Genomic DNA, 18,662 nt, shown 5'->3' with positions numbered 1-18,662 from the left:
CGCAAATCAAACCAACCCTTTGTTAAACGGCACGGCTGTTAACTGTTTTACTGTTTTTGTAAAGATGTGCACCATAATGGCGTCTTGAAATTTATTTAAGTGGAGGTTCACTATCTTTTGTTTCAAAAAATCAATTTTTTAAAATTGCATTTTTAAGCCATAAAAGTGTATAGAATCCACCCTTGAAACGGTTTTTCCGAATACGGAACGGAAATGTTTGTTATTCGCGGTTGAACAGAAAAATGCACCTGCCTGAAATCATCCTTTTTCACGCACCAGTGTTTTTCTTTAGGAGAACGAGTTATTGTACCGCTGCTTCGGAGGAAACACAAAATTCAAATGAAAGTTTGAACGCTTGAGTTTGGAAGTTAGCCTCCAAGCATTTGTATTCTGGTGCGAAGACTGGGGAGATTGCTACTTCCCTGGCAGTGAGCAGCTTCAACGAAGGGTATTCAGCAATTCTGAAGACCATGACAACGATGGACGTCACCCTGGGACTCTGTTCGACGGAGTTCGCCAAGCATTCGGACGACCACCGGATTGAAGCGGCCGAAAACCGCCTGTCGCCGGCCGTACGAGTGGAGCAGCGCACGATAGCCGAGATCGAGAAGAACGCCCTCTATGAGGAAGAGGAAGGACTACTTTATGGAATAGCATTTTTTTTATCGAGCGGTATCGTAACTTCCAATCTACTGAAGCGATTGGCATGATTCTTTGTATCCGACGAAGCTAACTAAATTGTCTGGGAGTTGTACGACTTTTATTCCGACCATCGACTATAAATATTTTTACTTGGCCGACGAAGTCGAAAAATCGATGAAAAAATCTCTATTTTTTTCAAATGGCCGCCATTTTGTTTCCTATGGTCCAAATAACTTAAGCGAGGTACAACTCCTAAAGAATCTTGTATACTTCGCTAACGTCAACTCAAATTTGATTTCAGACGAGCCGGCTGACCTGTGACATACCGCACGTAGAGGTCTACATCGAAATTTTGTTTCGTCCCGACGGCACTTCCTCCTTTGATCTTCGACGTTCTCGGTCGAAAAAAATCCAGTTTCTAGAGGAAATATCGATAAACATTATGACCAAATTTGACATTGATATCTATAACATGTCCCGAGAAAAAATTCTCAAAGAACATGCTTTTTTCGGGCCAAAGATAGTAAACCTCCCCGTAAAATAGATTAGCTTCTTGCATTTCCACTTAGAGCCACATAGAGAGCATATTTGCATCTCCGAAAGAGTCCGTCAGCGCTGTGAGAACTGCCTCAGGGGACGACATCAGCGAGAAAACGGCACAGAATAGAACGGGTTGCGGCGTGCTCTGAGCGCCGACTGTCTTGATCGATGAAAGGGTTAAACCTGCAGCCTCAACTGGGAAGCAGCGGCCAGTTGTAAGGACCGTCGCCCGAACCACGCTCTACAAATGGTTCAAATGGCTCTGAGCACTATGGAACTTAACATCTATGGTCATCAGTCCCCTAGAGCTTAGAACTACTTAAACCGTAACTAACCTAAGGACATCACACAACACCCAGTCATCACGAGGCAGAGAAAATCCCTGACCCCGCCGGGAATCGAACCCGGGAACCCGGGCGCGGGAAGCGAGAACGCTACCGCACGACCACGATCTGCGGACCCACGCTCTGCAGACTCTTGGCTGGACTGAGAAACTTTTGTAGGGTTTAGTGCAACGGAGGAATCGTGCAGCTGTGCGGCCTTTGCCGAGTAGGATTACCAGAAGAGACTGAGAAGATCGAAGAGTGACGTGGTCAAACGAGTCCCGACTTCAGTTGGGAAGAGACTGAGAAAATCGAAGAGTGACGTGGTCAAACGAGTCCCGACTTCAGTTGGTAAGAGCTGACGGTAGGATTGGAGCGTGGCGCAGACCCTATGAAGCCGTAGACCCAGCTTGTCAACAGGGCACTGGCGCAAGCTGGTCGTGGCTCCATAATGGTGCGAGCAGTGTTTACAAGGAATGGGCTGTGTCCTCTCGTGTAAGCTAACCGACCATTGACTCGAAATGGTTATGCTGGGCTACTTGGAGACAATTTACAGCCTTTCCCAAACAACTATGGAATTTTTATGGGTGACAGTGCACTATGTCACCTGGCCAGAATTGTTCGCGATTGGTTTTAAGAGCGTTCTGGGCAAATAGAGCTATCGATTTGGCCAATCAGGTCGCCCGACATGAATCCTATCGAGCATTTGTGGAACATAATCGAGCGGTCAGTTCGTGCACAACATCCTTTAACGGCAACACTTTCGCACTTGTGGACGGCTAACAGAGGTAGCGTGGCTCAGTGTTTCTGCAGAGGGACTTCCAGCGACTTGTTGAGCTCATCCCACGTCAAGCTGCTGCAGTACGCCGGGCAAAAGGAGGTCATACACGATATAAGGACGTATCCTACGATTTTTATCACCTCAGTGTATATGAAAGTGAAGTGTCGACGAGAAACAAAAAAATGGCTCTGAGCACTATGCGACTTAACATCTTTGGTCATCAGTCCCCTAGAACAAAAAGCACTCCGTCTTCAGGCCACGAGTGGCCTATCGGGACCATCTAACCGCCGTGTCATCCTCAGTGGAGGATGCGGATAGGAGGGGCGTGCGGTCAACATACCGCTGCCCCGGTCGTTATGATGGTATTCTTGACCGAAACCGCTAATAGTAGCTCCTCAATTGGCATCACGCGGCTGAGTGCACCCCGAAAAATGGCAACAGTGCGACCACGCCTGACAGCGCTTAACTTCGGTGATCTCACGGGAACCGGTGTATCCACTGCGGCAAGGCCGTTGTCCCCCTAGAACTTAGAACTACTTAAATCTAACTAACCTAAGGAGATCACACACATCCATGTCCGAGGCAGGATTCGAACCTGCGACCGCAGCAGCGGCGCGGTTCCGGACTGAAGCGCCTAGAACCGCTTCGCCACAGAGCCCGGCGACGAGAAACAATACAGAAACGTTACAGACGAGAATAGAAGTTTTTGAAATGTTGTGCTGCAAACAGTGTTGGAGTTTGGATGGATATATCGAAAAGTAGTGGCGAGGTACTGAATCGTATTGAGTAGAAAAGTAATTTATATCCCTATTTGACTGAAGGAAGGGATCGGTTTAGAGGACACATTGAACGTCATCAAGCAACTCGATAATGGAGGGACGTGTGCCGGATGAAAACTGTGGATGGAGTCAACACCGGACTACAAAAAGCTGTCGTGTCCTGGCATAGGCGGAAGAGGGAGAAAAGGGGTTACTGGTCTCGCTCCGGGGCGGGGGTTGGGTTGTTTGGGGAAGAGACCAAACTGCGAGGTCATTGGTCTCATCGGATTAGGGAAGGATGGGGAAGGTAATCAGCCGTGCCCTTTCAAACGAAACATCGCGGCATTTAGGGAAATCCCGGAAAACCTAAACCAGGATGGCCGGACGCGGGATTGTACCGTCGTCCTCCCGAATGCGAGTCCAGTCCTCCCGAGCGGTACAGAGCAGAAGGCAGAAGGACAATTCACAGTGAAGGCATTTGATTGTTTTCTTCTATGTGAGCCAACACTGGTGCAGCCATTTACTAGAAATGCAGGTGGTGAGACTCGGTAGGGAACTCGTTGTGGAGACTCTTGGACAAAAAGGGTTTGAAATAGTTGTTTATTCCAGACTATGACTAACTAATACACTGGAGGCTAGTTCTAGGGTTAGAAAAAGCATGAATAACACTGTTACAACAGAAGGCATTGCAGAATCCCAGGAGTGGATGCTAACCACAGCAGCAAACACTAGCAGTATCTTAAGGCAACAACTTAGTTGCAAAACAAAACATACTGAATGTGACACTGTTCACTGAGGCACTCCACGTGAGAGTAGACTTATGCAGAGCTGGATCGAGGCTGGAGTCGACGGACGCGGATTCGGCTCACTGAATCTAAGGGTTTTAAAGAGTCGCGTGGGGGCACTGTTTTCCCCACTTACGCCACCCAGCCAATACCGCAGAACTCTTGCAGGCGCCTGCCAATCACTGTTTAGTTAGGTCCCCTCTACTGCTCCTAAGGCGGGGATGTTAATGATGTTGCACTAAGTCCGTATTTGGTATCAACATTGCTCAGCTGAAAGCTAAGCGTAACTGCTCTGCCAAATAAGGCTTGCAACATTATTGTTATACGACATTTAGCCCCACCCCTCTGGCTGCCCGGAGTAGGGACTGCCAGGTCAACAGTTTTTTTGGCTTTTTCGCTCTCTTTCTAACCCCTGTGAGGCTACTGACATTGCTGTTCTTACGGCTGGTATCAAGCTGGCTTTATACGATAGTACGTGACTGTTCGTTACAAAGTTCTGCGGTGGCAACCTACCACAGCGTCTAGACGACATATGAAGTTAAATGTTAATTCCTTGAAGAGTAACTAGCTCCCTGAGACCGCGTCTGTGGCGCCTGCATTTTCGCAAGGCTCTTCCCTTACGGTTTACTTCATGTAACGATACCTCTCCTAGCTTCGTCTGCCCTCAGCATCGTCTCTGCTTCCGCGCCTTGGAGCGCCTGTCCTCCTTTCTCAAAGCTTCAAGATAACACTACAGTAGCAAGGAGAAATCAATATATTACAAATCGGGTTCAAAGAGAGGGCTGTTCAGAGACGTAAAGGCTTGCGCAGGACAGACGTCCGTGGGCAACAGCACCAGACTGAAGGCTGAATACCGCGATGGGAGCGCGCCTACTTACTGATGATGGTCTTCTTGGTGACGACCCTGATGATGAAGCTGATGGAGATGTAGGCGACGGCCGACCCCACCCCCGTGATGAGGGAGTTCTGGAAGCTGGTCACACTCACAGTGGCCACACACGACGCCGCTCCTGCAACAGCATCCTCCGCTGCAGCGGCGAGGGTCGCCTCTTCCGACCAGGAGCTGTTCCCCAGCGCAGCAGCGAGCGCCTCTGCCGTCACGTTGGCACCGGAGTCCGGCTCTGTCCAGTTGGCCGCCATGGAACCCAGCGTGTCGAAAAACTGACTGCAACACGGAATCCACGTTGAACGGTCGTCATGAGTTTAAGCTGCTGTGAAAATTGTTGACACTGGTGGACAGTTGCCAGGTTAACTATCCGATAAAAGCTGACGAGCTCACAGAAAGGAATTAATAGTTTAATCTGCCATACAAATCGAGATCACTAGACACGGAATCTTAATTTAAATTAATCCATCAGGTTCAAAGGACTATGTGAGTCAACACATAAAACGTATATAGATTTAAAAACATAAAACAGATGTACGATATAATGTATTCTGCTGTTTGATTCACCTCATCACGGTAATCTCTCCAGCCTATAAGTAATTGATCCAGTTTGCTGAAGGAAAGCTTTAGTCTGCAATTTTTGTCCTCCACACTTCCCTCCAGTGCCAAATTAACTATTGTTTTACGACTATGGATCTGATTTTTGAAGATATCCCTTGGTTGAGTCCATAGGATGAAGCATGAATCGCCATCACTTTATACAGTCGAGACTGGAATAGAAGGGAGAACGGATAGAGGTACTCAGGGTACCCTCCGCCACACACCGTCAGGTGGCATGCGGAGTATGGATGTAGATGTAGATGTAGATGTTTTTTGTAATTTATGGCCCCATGTTCTGCTAACGGTACCAAAGATAGTTTGAAATGTGTCTATTTTATTTTCCGTGTCACAGTCAGCTTATATAAGAGGTTTGAGAGACTTGTTCTAAAACTGAATCCCCGAAAACATTTTTTGTTCTCACTGGATATTTTCCTCGGAATGCTGTTATTTTCATTTTATTACCAAAAATTGTAAAGTTGTATTTCTTGCAAATTTCATTGAGCTGGTATCTTTGGAGGTCACCTTCGTTCTTTTGATTAACAACGATATCATCTGCAAAAGAAAAGAAATTACATTCAGATGTTCGTCATTCCTTTTTTTTTTTACTGTACATTTCCATTTATGAAGAATGAAGTCACTGTAGAAATTAAAAATGGTGGTTGATATTTATTTAATCTAATCGATTCCTACCTCTGTAGGTGAAGAGGTTTCTAAGAAAGACGGAAGGCTGCACAAGAAGAGACACGATTAGAAATGAGGATATTACAACAGAATTAAATATTTTCAATGTAAATGATGAAATTCAAAAACATCGTGAAGATTGGAGGCTTCATCTCATGAGAGCACCAATTCACAAAATCTCCCAGAATATCCTGAACTACCGCATTATCCCTGTTCTACATCTTTCAAAAAAATGGTTCAAATGGCTCTGAGCACTATGGGACTTAACTTCTGAAGTAATCTGTCCCCTAGAACTTAGAACTACTTAAACCTAACCTAAGGACATCACACACATCCATGCCCGAGGCAGGATTCGAATCTCCGACCGTAGCAGTCGCACGGTTCCAGCCTGTGGCCACCTCGGACGGCCTGTTCTACATCTGTTGATGTTCATCATGTAGTGTAATCCTCCAAGTTTTTCTCGTTTCTGTCAGAATTTCAGTCTCATGGCCAAACTTAAAGTTTTTTTTTGCTCTTTAATAACACGTTTCCCTAATTTTCCCTTGATGTCATTTACTGCCGGCTCAATGTAGAGAATGAATAACACAGGGGATAGACTACAACCCTGTCTCACTCCCTTCTCAGTTACAGCTTCTTTACAACAACGATCTCGTTTCTGTACGCACTGAAGAAAACGTGTTTGCTCCCAGTAAGTTATCGCTGTATGACAGTGACAATTTTCCGAAATCTACATACACTGTAAGTATTGGGTGGGATAATTCACACGGTCGGTATACCTTCATCTATTTCATCTTTCCCCCAGTTCAACTTTCATCAATTTTTCCACATTTTTGCAGGTAATTAGCGCTACTAAATTACAACGAAGACTTGCGAAACTACGTTTCCAGGTGTTTTTATTGCACCTGCACATGTGTCCCTTAAATGTTCACTGACGGAAGAAAATAGCAACACGAAGGAGGGGTTGTGCAACATAAAGTTGGTAGGCGTGTTCCTACATCTGAATGATGGTGGTTCAAATGGCTCTGAGCACTATGGGACAACTGCTGTGGTCATCAGTCCCCTAGAACTTAGAACTACTTAAACCTAACTAACCTAAGGACATCACGCACATCCATGCCCGAGGCAGGATTCGAATCTGCGACCGTAGCGGTCAGCGGCTACAGACTGTAGCGCCTAGAACCGCACGGCCACTCCGCTGAAAGATGATGTGTATTCATATTTCGCGCCAGTTACTCGCCGTAATGAAGATTCAAATCAGGCTTGCTTCAAATACGCGCTGTAACTATCGTGAGAGTTAGTTACCTTTGACACTGGACGTAGTGAGTTGATGATACTCAAGAATGCCTTTAAGGCGAGAACGACGCGATTATCAACACCTCACTGAGTTTGAACGAAGCAGTGTAATGAGGCCATGGGAAGCTGGATGTTCCTGCTGCGGTACTGCAGAAAGACTGGGCAGGAATGTAGCCTCTGGCAGCGGTGGTCACGTGAATGTACGGTCGCAAGATGACCGAGCTGCGGACGGCAATGTGGCGCTACCGAGATGGAAGACCATCGTGTTCGTCGTATGGCTCTGGCGCTTCGTACTGCACCTGCAGCAGCACTTTGAGCAGCAGTTGGCACCACTGTGACACAGCGGACTGCTACGAATCGGTTACTTCAAGGAAAGCTCCGAGTCAGACACCCTGTAGCGTGCACTGAGCTGGAACCACCGCTGTCTGAGACTTCAGTGGTGACAAACGAGAGCTCACTGGAGGTCAGGGTGGAGGTCTGTCGTGTTTTGCCGTGTTTTGGGCGTCTTGTCACGGTCCGTGCGGCTGCTCCTGTCGGAGGTTCGAGTCCTTGCTCGGGGATGGATGTGTGTGTTGTGCAAAGCGTAAGTTAGTTTAAGTTAGATCAAGTAGTGTGTAGGCTTAGGGACCGATGACCTCAGCAGTTTGGTGCCATATGACCTGACCACAAATTTCGAAAATTACTGTCGTGTTTTCTGATGAAAGCTCGTTCTGCATCAATGCCAGTGATGGACACGTGTCGGTTATTCGGAGGTCAGTTGAGGGCCTGCACCCAACCTGCGTGTTAGACACGCTGGATCCACACCTATGTTCCAGAGTGTGATTTCGTATGACAGCAGGAACACTCCCGCGGTTATCCCAGGCACACTGACTGCAGAATTTATACTCCAGTCTGTTCATTAGACCTGTTTGAGCCGTGCGTGGCTCGTGTTCCCCCCCATCATGTATTTTACACCGTGTTTTTAACGTACTTCCACTTCACTACGTTAATTTAAATTACTACTGTCACTCAGTCGCTGCTTTGCCAAACCGTGAACGGCGCTAGCAGCGCGTATCGATATACTCCTCTCGTAGTATCTTTGGTCGACTGCCATTACTTACCGGTCGTTGTCTGCCGTAAGCGAGTTCGGGTTGCGAGTTCGGGCTGCCAGCCAGTTGGAATGCATCTGGAGTGTAGGTAGTTCGGAACTACCAGTCGGGTAGTTGCAATGCGGCAGTAGTGCAGTCAGGTTGGAGCAGTGAGGTCTGCGTCGACATGACTTTCTCGTCCATTGCAGCCACGCATCACTTGAGCCGGGCCACGGTGTGGGTCGATCGTCGTTCGGTCATCCTACCGGACGACGCGTTTTGGCTCGCCGATCGTTCATGAGTCGGCTGTATGTGTGTGTGCATCGACTCCCGATTTGTCTTCGTGCGTGCTTAGCTACTGTTGGGTATCGTTCAGGTCTTCGTGCAAGTGTTTGTCAATTTTGTGTGTGTAGTTGGCGTTTATTTCCACTGACGACTATTTTAGATTATGTCGGCATTCTGAAGGCAGTCGGTCAGTTGCTGCGGATCAGGGAGAATATCTCCGCGCGGTGTGGTTGGCTTGGTCCGCTGGCAGTCCCTGTGCAGTGTCAGAGTGTGTGTGGAGCTGTCCGATCGCTACGAGCTTTGTGGCTCACCGACCCAGGACGTCAAAGTTGAGTGGTGTCTTAAGTATCCCAGCCACGTCCATTAATGTTGTGTGGTTCGTTTTGGCGGTTCGCTGTTGTGGAGGTTTTCCTGTGAGCAATCCCGAGTGTTTGTATTGCTAAAATTTAGCCGCCATGCGGTGGAATATTGGTTGTCTACAATTCAAGTGCACCAGTGGAATTTTCTGCCTTGTGGCCGTTAGTGTTCCAGTTACCTGCCCTGGCCACTAACGTAATTTCAGGCAATGTCCTTTCCTCACTTGTTGTCGCTGCCCAACACGGTGTGTAATTTTGGCAGATTAATTCATATGTATATTTGACTGTGGATAATTACGTCCGAAACACTTTGTGTTTGAGCTCTCATGTACTGATTGATGGCAAGCAAGTCGTTGTGTCGGTCGGTCCGTGGCTGTCCCCTGGCTGGGTTCTGAAGGATCAAGTGTAGCTGGGCCCACCACCTGTCTCCTCACCTAAGTAAACGAGGGCAGACCGACCTCCCCCCTGGAGGCTTCTGAGTGCCGTTGTCTTTACTGTCTTCCTCACCAGTGTTTAATTGTCTGTTTATAATCTGTCATAGCCAATTATTTAAAAAAATTCTTGGTTTTACTGTGTTTTATGTAAATTAAAGGTCTTCACCCACTTATAAGTATGTTTGAACTCTGGTAAGTGGATATTTGCTGAAACGTTATTGCCGTTGTGTTGTCTTTTCTTTTAGTGCAGTTTCAGCTACTTCAAACTTAAGGATTATGGTTATATTTTTTTAAAATTTTTGGAAAATTAATTGTGGGGCTTCAGCCGCTTGGAACCTTATTCTTAAAATTACCTTTCAAGCTTAAACATTGCAGCCTTCTGCCCGGAAAAGTTTATGGTATTTTTGAATTTTGGAAAATCAATTGTGGGCCTTCAGCTGCTTAATACCTTATTCTTAAAATTACCCTTTAAGCAAAAACATTGAGGCCTTCTGGCTTTGAAAGGTTATGGTAATTTATTTTAAAATCTCGAAAATTTTATTGTGGGCCTTCAGCCATTTGAATTGCATCTTGTTTGTGTTTGTTTATCCAGTTTTGCCTTTAGGCATTCAGCCTAACTGTGATATATATATATATATATATATATATATATATATATATATATATATATATATATATATATATATTATTATATTTGTAATTGTAACTGTGTGTCTTCAGACACTTGAAAGTTACTTCGTTGATTTTTAAGATTTCTTGTTTGGAGGCCTTCACCGGCCGGAGTGGCCGAGCGTTTCTAGGCGCTACAGTTTGCAACCGCGCGAACACTGCGGTCGCAGGTTCGAATCCTGCCTCGGGCACGGATGTGTGTGATGTCCTTAGGTTAGTTAGGTTTAAGTAGTCCTAAGTTCTAGGGGACTGATGACCTCAGAAGTTAAGTCCCGTAGTGCTCAGAGCCAATTGAACCATTTTTTTTTTTTTTTTGGGGGGACCTTCAGCCATGAAAGATTTGGAGTATGAAACTCGTAGTTGTAAAAGTGTGGTTGTAAATGTGTTATTAAATTACAATAAATTACAATTTTAAGGTGAAACTGACCGACACCTTACTTGGCCCTTTAACTGTGATCCTGCAGTGTTAATCACTTAAGTAAGCCAAACAAATGTATTCCAGAAATTTCATTGCTCTGCGTTAATTATTTTTTGGTCTTGCGATATTTTCCCCGTCAGTGTACTTCTATATACTTATAAATTGTGGCTGCCTTAGCGTGATACAGTTTTGGCGAATCCTTGGCGTGGTCACCTGTAGTAGTCGGGCTGTGAGGGTCCCAGTGACACGGGAGACGGCGCCTGGTCGGCCATGACGGCGATGACATCACACACAGTGGCGGTCTGGTCTGGGTAGAGGTCGCGGTACTGTCCCACGCGGTTCAGCAGCTCCGGAAGCCAGATCAGGAAGCCGTTGGAGCTGGAAGCAGATCAGTGACACCGTAAATGTGTGTGTCGGTTGTGCACTGGCATGTCATCCCATTTATGACTGTCTTCTCACTACCTGAAGCCCATCTCAACAAGCAAACAGGAAGCTCTAATGTTGTCTGCCGTACACTTACTATTGAAGCATTCTGAGTAACCTGTATGCTACCTCACCCGCCTGTGAAATTCTGAGAGAAGTAAATAAATAAGTTAAATGTCTGTGCATGAAATAGTTGAAAGGAACTGACTTACGTTGCTAAGGGGAATGACCGATGTTTGAAGTCAGAGAGGCTGAGTGCATAGTTTCACGGTGAAACATACTGACAAAATTCTGTCGGGCTTCCAGCTGTGTCAAGTGGTTGATAACCCACGAGCTGTCGGCCAACTGCTGCTCTGGTGACTGTCCAATGATCGCTGCTGCCGCCCATGCATAGCCACTCTGCCTCCTGTGACGTCACTGGTGCTCATTCCAGCGCCATATAAAGTAATGTTCGCGATTTGCACTTCGCGCCCACTTTAACATTTCGATGGTGGGTCCAAGCCACACTTACTTGCAAATCGCTGTCTATATTGAGTGCGCTCTCGCAACTTTTTAACTTGGTCATTTCTTTTGTGATGCTGTCTGAGATACTATTAGTCCGTGTAACAGCAGATGTCTCGGCGAATGCCATTTCCTAGAGCACGATCCGCCACCGCTGATTTATATAAGGGTGCCGTAGATGTAAACTTGTGTTCGACATGACGCTGTTCAATAGCACACACACTCTGTCCATCATAAAACTGTCCACACCCGCACATTATTTTATAGACTTCTGGTGTTCGGAGATCTACTTTGTCTTACACGGACCTCGTTAATTGTCAAATTTGCGCTGAGGGCCTGAAGATGGAAACGATTTTATGCATCTTTAAGAGCCGGCTTATCTTTCCTATTACTGAGCTATAGAACGGTGATAACGCAAGCTGTTATGTATCCTCCTCGAAACTTTCTGCTTACATTTCTTTGGCAAGATGCCTCATTCTGGACACAGCTCCTGCTAAGCCTAATAATTGCTTTTATCGTAACGCCGACGACAAGTTCGTTGTCTGGTCTGGCGGACGTGGGAAGCTGGGAGAACTCTTGGACCACATCAACAGCATCTGTGACAACACCAACTTCACGGCAGAGGCAGAGACAGACGGTGCCTTGCGTATCCTTGACGTCCTCATTCACCGCAAAGAAATTGAATGTCTCATCCACAGTGTTTACCAGAAACCCACCCACACAGACTGATACCTACATGCTACCTGCTAGCTCCAGAAAACTCCTATTTTGAGGACCCTGATGAATCAAGCAGAAGCCGTTTCAGATGGTGGTAGCTTCACAACTGACTGAATCACTTACGACAAATAATCAAGAAAAACAGCAACAACAACCCCCAGATTTCACAAGCCATGTTGCCGAAGAAACGTAAGCAGAGGACCCCCGAGGAAGACATAAAAGAAGCTTGTGTTATTGTCGTTCTGTACCTCACTAACAGGAAAGATTAGTCGGCACCTAAAAAAGACATAAAATGGATTCGAAATTAGAATTCTATATTAGTACCTTCAGTTGCTGACGGTAGTTGATATATATCAACGGGGACAGGTGAAAATGTGTGTCCCGAACAGGACTCGGACCCAGGATCTCCCGCTCATATGGCAGATGGTCTATCCATCTGAGCCACCGAGGGCACAGAGGATAGTGCGACTGCAGGGACGATCTCGCACACGCCTCCCGCGAGACCCACATTCTCTCCTTATATGTCCACACACTACATTCCTAGTGTCCCTACCCAACACACTCATTACTCGTGGAAGACATTCTTACCAAGTCCCGTAAGAGTTCGGGGCAAATATGTGCATCCGCACAGAAGAAGAAGGTCGTGGCCGGTATTGCCAGTACTATAAACTTATATGGATATGGTGTCTGTTCTTCCAGGAGATGTAAGAATCTCTTCCACGAGTAATGAGTGTGTTGGGTAGGGACACTAGGAATGTAGTGTGTGGACATATAAGGAGAGAATGTGGGTCTCGTGAGAGGAGTGGGCGAGATAGTCCCTGCAGTCGCACTAACCTCTGTGCCCTGGGTGGCTCAGAACGCTGCCATGTAAGCAGAAGAGCCCAGTTTCGAGTCTCGGTCGGAGCACACATTTTCACCTGTCCCCGTTGATATATATCAACGCCCGTCAGCAGCTGAAGGTATTAATATATAATTATAATTTCGTTCTAGACGGCTTCAGGTCATCAATGGTGTCTGTTCTTTCGGACATGTCCGAAAGAACAGACACCATATCCATATGAGTATAAAATCGATTCAGTCTTCAGAGCCCCAGCTCCGTGAAAGACGATGTAGGTCTTAGAACGCCAGGAGTAGATAAAATACGGTGTGGGTGCGGATAGTTATTTGTCAGACAGACTGTGTGTACTGTTGAATAGCGCTGTGTACAGTACGAGAAATGTTTCCGCCTACGGCATCCTGAGAAATCGGCGGTCGAAGAACATGCTCTAGAAAACAGACTCCGTATTGCCTTTGCCAAGACATCTGTTATTTACATTGGCTAATGGATTCTGGGATAGCGTAATGAAAGAAGTGGTCCAGATAAAAGTTTGACAATACCCTCAATGAAGACGGCGGTCTGCAGCTAAGCACAGTTTGGACCCGGGCGTCGGAGGGTTGAAGTGATGGCGGCAAGCGCGCAACGAGGGCATTATCTTACACCGAGCGCTAGTGACGTCACTGAAGGCATGGCAGCAGCAGTCATTCGACAGTCACCACTTGGAAATGGCCGAGCAGCACTCGGTTGAAAGGCTGAGCAGTTCAAACCGCTCCGACGCGCCTGGAAGCCCGAGAGAATTTTATGATCGTTAAGTACTGTTCCCTGCACATATAGCACGTAGCGTGCAGACTGATTTAGACACATGATTAACAGCTGCCTGCGTATCTGATGTAACGAACCCCTTTCACTTGTACTATTGCAGCAAAAGTTGAGTCAACGCTTCAGTCATTCAAAGGAGTAGGTAAGAGGGCTTTTACAACCTCTCGTAGACAATTTTTTAAACAGTTGAGCACACTGCCAACACTATAACATTAATTCATTAATCGTAGTCTGAAAACAGTAACAGTCATAAATGTAGCACTAAAAGAGGAACGATTTACATTACGCATCATCAAGCCTTAGTGTGCCCACCTATATAGTGATGTAAAGAATGTAATACACAGTAAAGTTTACTTCAAACGTAAGCTGAAATCACATGAGCTTGACAATTCTTTCCACCCACAGAAGAACTTCCGTGTTTCTTAGAGAGAGGGAGAGAGGCATTAAACATAGTTACGGTATGCATAAATCACTGTATGCCTGTAAGAAAGAAAACTTCAGAAGTCAGCATACAGTCGTAGTTTTGGCTGAGAACGTGCACTGTAGCTTTTAAGGGTGACTCCTGGCACACTGTAGCAAGCGTGATCCACGGATCACACATATAGGTAAATGTAAATAAATACCCACGTTAACCTGCAGAGCCCGCTGTGACTTGTTAGGTAGGTAAAGTTCATGCTCGGAGGAAGGTGAGTGCTTATACCTTTGCCAGTGCGAGCATGCCTTGTAAGTGTTAAAACCAAAACTGAGGGTTTTCGACAGTTGTGCCGTGAAAAAAGCGACCGTTCGTGTCAAATAGACAAAATCGATGGTTCGAACCACTTTTACCTGTGAAATGTTTGTTGCCATCTCAGTTTTCCAATATGCACCACTTGGTTTTAGTGGAATTTCGAAATACCCTGGAGCATTTTCAACCACTATATATTTCCTGATATGTTTATAAATGATGAGAAGTTTTCCTCAAGTTACAGCTCCTATACATAAGATCTAAATAACACAGTCAGCCTATCACTATAAAATATAAAAAAGTAGATACAAACCTAATTTCGACGAGAAATACTAACCGAAAATTACTTAATTCGCCACCACTGATGTCATTCAAGTAGTAACAAATACATTTGCTTAAAGATATTCAAATTTTATTTAATCTGCACCAGACTATAATGTATTCTTCATTGGAGAAATAGTCAGCTTTCTATTGCGAGAAAGTTGTCTCCTTCACAAAATCAAGTACCTCGTAGAAAACGGTTTATTGACACGTAGTCAGCACGGTTTCAGAAAATATCTTTCTTGTGAAACACAACTAGCTCTTTATACTCATGAAGTAATGAGTGCTGTCCACAGGGGATGTCAAATTGATTCCACATTTTTAGATTTCCAGGAGGCTTTCGACACCGTTCCTCTCAAACGTCTTCTAACCAAACTGATTGCGTATGGAATATCGCCTCAGTTATGCGACTGGATTCGTGATTTCCTGTCAGAAACGTCACAGTTCGTAGTAATAGACGGAAAGTCATTGAGTGAGGCAGAAATGATATCCGGTGTTCCCCAAGGAAGTGTTTTAGGCCCTCTGTTGTTCCTGATCTATATTAACGACGTAGGAGACAAGCTGAGTAACCATCTTAGATTGTTTGCAGATGATGCTGTCATTTATCGTCTTGTAAAGTCATCAGATGACCAAAACGACTTGCAAAATGATGTAGATAACATATTTGTATGGTGCAAAAAGTGGCAATTGACCCTGAATAAGGAAAAGTGTGAAGTTGTTCACATGAGTATTAAAAGAAATCAGCTAAATTTCTATTACGCGATAAGTCACAGAAATCTGAAGGCTGTAAATTCATCTAAATATTAAGGAATTTAAATTACAAATAACCTAAATTGGGACGAACACATAGATAACGTTGTGGGTAGAGCAAACCAAAGACTGCGATTCATTGGCAGGAGGCTTAGAAGGCGCAAAAGGTCTACCAAAGAGACTGCTTACACCACGCTTGTCCGCCCAATTCTAGAGGACTGCTGTGCGGTGTGGGATCCAAATCAGGTGGGACTGGCGGATGACATTGAAAAAGTACAGAGAAGGGCGGCGAAATAGGGGAGATAGAGTCACAGACATGATACGTGAATTCGAGTGGCAATCATTAAAAGAAAGGTGTTTTTCGTTGCGACGGGATCTTTTCATGAAATTTCAATCGCCAGTTTTCTCCCCCGATTTCGAAACCATTCTGCTGGTGCTCACTTACTTAGGGAGAAATGATCGATAAAATAAGAGAAATCAGGGCTCGCACAGAAGAATTTAAGTACTCGTTTTCCCGCGCGCCGTTCGAGAGTGGAACAGTAGAGAGACAGCGGGACCCTCTGCCAGGTACTTTATTGTGAACAGCAGAGTAATCACGTAGACGCAAATGTAGACGTAGAAATGGTACGAAATCAGATTATTTTACATATGTCATGTTCCTGAAACTTCGATTTTTAATTCATGGTTATTTAAGATGTCTGTTACAACTATTTTGATTCTTGTATTTTTCTACTCATAAAGTTTACAATTTTATCTACGTTTTCATTCATATGAAAACTTGATGTTGACATAATAATTTGTGTGGCAATGGAGGCGGGCACACAGATGATATAAATAGCAGTCAAAAAAGTGCCAGTTCATAGCCTGTATTTGTATCATTGTAAGTATTTTGTAAGTCTTCTGTTGTCTGAAAATACTCGAGAAATAGCTCGTTTTCGTTCAAGTACTTTTGCTCCGTTCCAAGAGTATCATGACGTGACTGTTAAATATTGTTTAGTGGAAAAATGTGAAGTATTCTGATAATGTGATCGTCTGTTGTGACTTTTATCATTTTACAAGTTAATTTATGTGATGAACACGCAGGTAACCGCTAACACGACATGAGAGTAGTAAATTTACACAGTTTGACAACTGCTAAGGAACAACCTCAATTGCTAGGGAACAACCGAGAATCGCTACAGCACCCGATCAATGATAATAAAAGGAAATCTAACGCTGTGTATGCATCAGACAGTTCGTGCACTGTGATGTCTGACGAAACTCTTTGTGTAGCCGGTTAGTGCGACATTCCGTGGGGCACGGCAACACGTCTGCAAGACATCGTTTGAGTGCAGCTGGACGGCTCGAGGCCGTTACAAGTGTCACTCATGTGGCCACTGCAACAAGTGCGTCCAGAAGTGTCATCTCGCATTTAAAAAAGGTCGCTCAGTGTGAAAATGTTATGCGAAAGCATGCCAGTGGTCGCAGACGGGCTGTCATACCTCAAGAGAACCGATACGTGGCCCTAGTGCCGGCTGGGAACACGCGTCTCACTCCGAGGCAGGTCGCTGCAGACCTGGCAACCGCTACCAGCACACGTGTCTCTGCCAGAACCATTTCGCAGCGATTAAATCAGGCTGGTTTTTATGCTCGGAAGCCTATTAAATGTATCCCACTTCGACCACGCCACGGTTGAGAAAGAGTTCGTTGCTGCAGAGGGCATGTCGGATGAGGTCTGCAACAGTGGTCCAGTGTGACGTTCTCCACGAATCCCGCATCACTGTGGCAAGTGTTTCTGGCCACCATTTAGTGTGCACAGAGAGGAGATCACGTAGATGACACAGAACGTACATGAACATCTAGGCGTTATGGCGTGGGCAGGCATTACACTCAGTGGCCTAACACCACTGCATATCTTTGCGCGAGGTACCGTTACAGCAGACTGATGTAGCAGACAAATCATTGTGTACCATTTCCGTCTGTTTAGGGCTTCCTTAGGTCCCGACTTTCTGATTATGGGCGACAACGCCTGCCCACAGAGGACCGCTGACGTATAGGACACAACAGAAAGTCAAGGTATCACCGTATGGAATGGCCGGCGTACTCCCCGGACCTAAACCCTACAGTGCATGCCTGAGATGCTCTTGGCAGATGTGCTTCTCAACGAACATTTCCTAACAGAGTCGTGGAAGAACTAAAAACCGTCTTGAGGGAAATAGGACAAAATCTCCGAAGAACTCAACAGTTTCGTGGCCAGTATGAATCTTTTCCTTTCTTTTATTTTGCTACTGCTTTTATCCCGTACTGGGCGCAGGGTCGTCAGGTTTAAGTACGGATTTTGGCATGGTTAATTTTAAGGGGTGGTCGGATGACCTTCATGCCGCCAGTCCATACCTTCCAGGACGGAATTAGTGTACCCCAGCTGTCTGCGTCGGGTGTAAATCGTGAAAGAGTGTGAATGTGTTTCAGGTGTCTGCGAGTGGTGTAACTGAGGCGGGACGTGGGGATCAGCCCAGGATTCACCTAGTAGGATGTGGAAAACCGCCTAAAAACCACATCCAGGCTGTATGAATAACAGGTGCAAAATGTGCTGTGCCCTTGGAGGCCATATTCCATACTGAGAATACTATATCGACCTTTATGCAGGCGGTCAGACCAGGGTCACACATGAACGTTATTTATGTTTCTCCTGCTATCCCTTGTGGTAAAATGTGTACCATTTTTAGTTATAATCATACCACTCCTTCTCTATTACGTATGTACCGTGTTTCATGTCGTCCATCATTGCCCATGATTGAGTAGTAATGTCTCTGGTCGTTAGGAGGTGTAAATTGCGAGTCAACGTATTCTGTCGTCTCTGAAAATGAAACCCCTCGTACTGCCTGGATAGGGAGCAACTTTTCAACTGAGATGAACAGTAAATATGAATATAGTATTATGAAAATAATAGCTCACTTGAACTGTTTTATTACCAATGACTATCAGATATACATTATTGGCCATTAAAATTACTACACTACGCGAAATTTAACCGACAGGAAGAAGATGCTGTGGTATCCAAATGATTAGCTTTTCAGAGCATTGAAACAAGGT

General features: G+C 45.4%; 1 protein-coding gene across 3 annotated transcripts in view; it reads right to left on the bottom strand.

Moving 5' to 3' along the window:
* The window catches only part of LOC126293693 (synaptic vesicle glycoprotein 2A-like), a 124,953-nt gene that overhangs the window by 25,780 nt on the left and 80,511 nt on the right, over window positions 1-18,662 (bottom strand). For all 3 annotated transcript variants that reach the window (XR_007552343.1, XM_049986995.1, XM_049986996.1), the window contains 2 exons: window positions 10,732-10,896; window positions 4,708-4,994 (listed from right to left, as the gene is read on the bottom strand). Coding sequence is in view for 2 of the 3 variants with exons in the window: in XM_049986995.1 (XP_049842952.1) it covers window positions 4,708-4,994; window positions 10,732-10,896 (452 nt within the window). In the remaining variant the exon portion in view is untranslated. The remainder of the gene's footprint in view (window positions 1-4,707; window positions 4,995-10,731; window positions 10,897-18,662) is intronic.

Source organism: Schistocerca gregaria, chromosome 10 (genome assembly GCF_023897955.1).
Source record: "Schistocerca gregaria isolate iqSchGreg1 chromosome 10, iqSchGreg1.2, whole genome shotgun sequence".
NCBI lineage: Eukaryota > Metazoa > Arthropoda > Insecta > Orthoptera > Acrididae > Schistocerca > Schistocerca gregaria.
The sequence above is the reverse complement of the archived record's forward strand: the minus strand, read 5'-3'. Positions and strand labels throughout refer to the sequence as shown.